General features: G+C 36.5%; 1 protein-coding gene across 1 annotated transcript; it reads right to left on the bottom strand.

Moving 5' to 3' along the window:
* Positions 1–377: 377 nt before the first annotated feature.
* Positions 378–3639, bottom strand: LOC121367167 (interferon-induced protein 44-like; the record flags this gene model as incomplete). Its single annotated transcript, XM_041491299.1, has 2 exons — positions 3352–3639; positions 378–524 (listed from the first exon to the last, which is right to left on the bottom strand). Coding segments are annotated over exons 1-2 (351 nt in total), but the record flags the coding sequence as incomplete, so codon positions are not given.
* Between the last annotated feature and the right edge of the window lie 2296 nt (positions 3640–5935).

Below are 5935 nucleotides of genomic sequence, written 5' to 3'. Positions count from 1 at the left end.
CAGTGAAAACTCTAGAAGATAGACTTTAAAATTTTCAATGTTAAATTTCTATTTAAACTTTTATAAAAAAAAGTATTGTTTCCAATAAAACCACCCAAATTAAAAGTATATAAGAATAATCAATCAAAATAACTAGCAAGTGTTGTCCTGTCTGTGGCAAAGTGCATATAAAAGATCCCTTGCAGCTAATGAAAAACATGTTTTGCCTGAAGACTACAAGTCAAAACTACCAAATGTTTGATACCCAATAGCCGACGATTAATAAATAAATGTGCTCTAGTGGTGTCGAAAACAAAACACACATTTTTTAAAACACAAAACACACACTACAAATCAGTGATAAAATAAGTATTATTTTCAAAAGTTAATATTCTCACCTCATACCCATCTGTAATATGACCATCTAAGATAGAAACCAAATCCACAATATCCAAGCCTTGACCTTCTTCTAGGCCTCTCGTGTCACACAGGCGGAATTTTAATGGGTATCCGGTTTCTTTGGACTTGATCTTGTACATGCGAAACTGAAACAAAATAAGTCATATGATTATAGTAGCTGTGCAGATTGACTGACACTGTGAAATAACACATTGACAGATTACCAGTACTGAATGTCATATTAAAACTATTATGTCACAGCAATGCAGATTGACTGACACTGTGAAATAACACATTAACAGATTACTGAATGTCATATTAAAACTATTATGTCACAGCAGTGCAGATTGACTGACACTGTGAAATAACACATTAACAGATTACTGAATGTCATATTAAAACTATTATGTCACAGCAGTGCAGATTGACTGACACTGAAATAACACATTGACAGATTACCAGTACTGAATGTCATATTAAAACTATTATGTCACAGCAGTGCAGATTGACGGACACTGTGAAAGAACACATTAACAGATTACTGAATGTCATATTAAAATTAGTATGTCACAGCAGTGCAGACTGACTGACACTGTGAAAGAACACATTAACAGATTACTGAATGGCATATTAAAACTATTATGTCACAGCAGTGCAGATTGACTGACACTGTGAAAGAACACATTAACAGATTACTGAATGCCATATTAAAACTATTATGTCACAGCAGTGCAGATTGACTGACACTGTGAAAGAACACATTAACAGATTACCAGTACTGAATGTCATATTAAAACTATTATGTCACAGCAGTGCAGATGACTGACACTGTGAAAGAACACATTAACAGATTACTGAATGGCATATTAAAACTATTATGTCACAGCAGTGCAGATTGACTGACACTGTGAAAGAACACATTAACAGATTACCAGTACTGAATGGTATATTAAAACTATTATGTCACAGCAGGGCAGGACGTTGCCCAGTGGTAGAGTGATCGCCTGATGCGCAGTCAGTCTAGGATCGATCCCCATTCGTGGGCCCATTAACTATTTCTTGCTCTAGCCAGTGCATCATGACTGGTATCAAAGGCCACAGTATGTGCTATCCTGTCTGTGGCATGGTGCATATAAAGATCACTTGTTACGAATGATTTTTTTTTAGTTGGTTTTGTCTCTAAGACTGTCAAAAAACTACCAAATGTATGATGATAAATAAATCAATATGCTCTAACTTTAACTTTATCATTAACTTACACATTACTAACTACTAACTACTAGGTGGTTAAGGGGTTGAGATCTTTTCAAACTGGATGCCGCATTTCATGTACTTTGATCGTTCTAGCCAGTGCAACAACTGGTTTATTATCAAAGGCTGTGGTATGTGCTATCCTGTCTGTGGAATGGTGAATATAAAAGATCCTTTGCTAATAATTAATTGAAAAATGAAGCGGGTTTCCTCTCTAAGACAATATATCAAAATTTCATAATATTTGACACCCAATTTCCTCTCTAAGACAATATATCAAAATTTCATAATATTTGACACCCAATAGCCAATGCTTAATAAATCAATGTGCTTTAGTGGTGGATTTAAAAAAACAACTACGTTTGTCACATGAATACTATACTAAGAGAACGAAGTAAGGGAACACTTGCCACGGGAAGAAAATGTAATTCACTGGCAGCATCATAATGTGTGTATAAAATATTAAAATGTAACATGGATTGAATGTCAACAATGTGGGAGCAACTGACAGTCACAGAGATGACTTGATACTAACTCAGATGGTAGAGTGCTGTCAGTAATGTGGGACCAACTGACAGTAACAGAGATGACTTGATACTAGTTCAGTTGGTAGAGTGCTGTCAGTAATGTGAGGCCAACTGACAGTAACAGAGATGACTTGATACCAGCTCAGTTGGTAGAGTGCTGTCAGTAATGTGGGACCAACTGACAGTAATGTGGGACCAACTGACAGTAACAGAGATGACTCAATACTAGCTCAGTTAGTAGAGTGCTGTCAATAATGTGGGACCAACTGACAGTAACAGAGATGACTTGATACTAACTCAGATGGTAGAGTGCTGTCAGTAATGTGGGACCAACTGACAGTAACAGAGATGACTTGATACTAACTCAGATGGTACAGTGCTGTCAGTAATGTGGGACCAACTGACATTAACAGAGATGACTTAATACTAGTTTGGTAGAGTGCTGTCAGTAATGTGGGACCAACTGACATTAACAGAGATGACTTGATACTAGTTTGATAGAGTGCTGTCAGTAATGTGGGACCAACTGACAGTAACAGAGATGACTCGATACTAGCTCAGTTGGTAGAGTGCTTGCCTGAGGTGCTTAGGTTAAGGATCGAACCACCTTGATGGACCTTTGTTTTTTCATCCCACTAGTGCCCCACTACTGGTATATCACAGGACATTACAGCTATTATAATACTGAATTTCACATAACAATGGGGCAGGATTTAGCTCAGTTGGTAGAATATTTTAATATTGAATGTTCAGAGGAAACGATTTTAAGAAGATTAATGTTGAATATCACATAAAAATTATTTTAGGAAAGACTAATTTTCAGACAAACATTCCAAATCGGAGATAAAACATTGTGTTAAAGAGTTATTAGTCCCCTACTGGTCCAACCGATAGAATGATTGTATTCCCCCAAAGTGAATGGTGAGGCAGATGTCATGTAGTTGAAAACCAACCGTTGTTGTCATAATTAATATATAACTGACCCCCAAATGAAGTGGGGTGGGGGAGATGTAATGTAGTTGAAAACCAACCGTTGTTGTCATAATTAATATATAACTCTCCCCCCATGGGTGGTGGTGAGGAGTTGTGATGTAGATGAAAACCAACTGTTGTGGTCAGAATTAGAATATAACTTTTCCTCACTCCCCCCCCCCATGTGTGGTGGTGAGGAGATGTGATATAGTTGAAAACCAACCGTTGTGGTGAGACTGTGCTCCGCCCCGCCACTTCTCGCCTTGCTTGTGACGCGACCCCGGAACACGGAGTTGACCGAGTTGAAGAAACTTGATTTACCAGCTCCGACTTGTCCTATGAGGAGGATGTTCACAAACTGGTCCTCCAGACCCTCCACAGGGCAGTACTTCTCTAAATCCGTTCTCAGAGTCTGCAAAAGATACATTGTGTCAAAGGGACATTCCTGAGTTTGCTGCAATTTTTAAGTTGTTATCGACTAACAGAGACTTTTTAACCATTGTAATTACATATCAAATATATTTTTCTGCATAAAATATTAGTGGCTGTATATTAAATGTTTTTGTGATCGTTCTAATATTTGTACCAGGTTAAATTTTATTTTATTTCCTAAAATATTGTGTTTTTATACATATGAAATTATTTGAAGACAAAATCTAGTTTGGGCTTCTTAGAAATATTAAGAAGACCAGAAACAGATTGAATATACAGACACTGATATTCTAAACAAGAAAATATATTTAATATGCAAGTTTAATTGTAGAAATATTTTATTAGTTGGAAACGTGTTACAATGGAACAAACTCAAGAATGTCCTTTTAACAGCCATACTTTTATTTAGTGTTCACAGCTTTAGTATTGACTAATGTGATGCAACCATCATTCTAAGTAGGGGATTTATCCATGAAAACACAGTTCCTGTTATTTGTTGAATACATGTTCAAAACAAGAATAGTTTATTGAATGGATCAGAAATGTTGGTGGTAGTTTACGTAAGTGGTTTGTTATTGTTTTAGCATCAAAACATGAAATACATTACTCAAGTGAATGTCCATTGTCACAGTTAATCATCCAAGTCAGTCATCATTAGACAACATATAGGGATAGTTCTCATTCCAACTAGTGCTTTGAGATTGTTAATTCAAAGATATACACCATCCTAATGTAAATGTAAATATAAAGATCCATGTAATCCTAAAGGATATTCTTCAAACACAATGACTATTTTCTCATAGTTACATAATAACCAAAAGCATTAAATTTTTTATTAAATTTGTCTCGTGGAATTATACCTTGAATTACATTCGTAGAATTCCATTTACTAGTACTTCATAAATTTATATTGCTGCAAAATCAAATAAGAGTGACCACCAGTTTAACACATGATGCTACAGTTTGAATTTAAATTGTATCTGCTTATTGACAAAGAACTAGGTGCTATTTTAATGGGTAGACAATGATGATTTTCTCAAGCAAACCACCATTTTCGTTAAGTGACACTTGAGTTAATTATGATACAACGATTACTTGAGAGATCAATCAGGCCTAATCAGCAGTTGTTTATATGTAAAAATAGCAAAATATGACAATGGCAACACTAAATAAAAAACCTCCCAAAAACCTAAAACTAAGTCTACCATAACACTTTGAAAGCTATCGTGAAGCTTTGATTGTAATAATCCTGATGAAACATCATAAAAATGGTATGATGCAGAATGGCAGAGCTCCTATATAAGAAACACATAACAGTATTTCATTGATGCATGCTGTTATAAACTTGAAAAACTTCTCAAGTCGGAAATAAAAAGGTTACATATTCATTTGTTTTGTTGTGTTTTGTTTGGGGGTGGGGTGGGTAGAATTGCCCCCTGCATTGGGTTCAGTCCTGGAGTTGTAGTTTAATGAACAAAATTTCCTTTACTTCTTTTGTGTCATCTCATGACCATCATGTCATCTCATGACCATCATCATCACATGACAATCATCTTCCCATGATCATCTCATGACCATCACCATCTCATGACCATCATCTTCCCATGATCATGTCATCTCATGACTATCACCATCTCATGACCATCATCATCTCATGACCATGATCATCCCATGACAATCATCTTCCCATGATCATCTCATGACTATCACCATCGCATGACCATCATCATCTCATGACCATCATCTCCCCATGATCATGATCATCTCATGATCATCATCTTCCCATGATCATGATCATCTCATGACCATCATCTTCCCATGATCATGATCATTTCATGACTTTCACCATCTCTGACCATGATCGTCTCATGACCATCATCTTCCCATGATCATCTCATGCCTATCAACATCTCATGACCATCATCATCTCATGGCCATCATCTTCCCATGATCATGATCATCTTATGACTATCACCATCTCATGACCATCATCATCTCATGGCCATCATCTTCCCACAATCATGTCATCCCATGACCATCATCATCACATGACAATCATCTTCCCATGATCATGATCATCTCATGACTATCACCATCCCATGACCATCATGTCATCCCATGACCATCATCATCACATGACAACCATCGTCCTATGATCATGATCATCTCATGACCATCATCATCTCATGACCATCATCATCCCATGACCATCGTCATCCCATGACCATCATCATCCCATGACCATCATGTTATATCATTACCATCATCATCCCATGACCATCATCATCCTATGACCATCACATCATCTCATAACCATCATGTCATCTCATAACCATCATGTTATCTCATGACCATCATCATCCCATGACCATCAT

Source organism: Gigantopelta aegis, unplaced genomic scaffold (assembly GCF_016097555.1).
Source record: "Gigantopelta aegis isolate Gae_Host unplaced genomic scaffold, Gae_host_genome ctg9590_pilon_pilon, whole genome shotgun sequence".
In the NCBI taxonomy this organism is placed as follows: domain Eukaryota; kingdom Metazoa; phylum Mollusca; class Gastropoda; order Neomphalida; family Peltospiridae; genus Gigantopelta; species Gigantopelta aegis.
The sequence above is the reverse complement of the archived record's forward strand: the minus strand, read 5'-3'. Positions and strand labels throughout refer to the sequence as shown.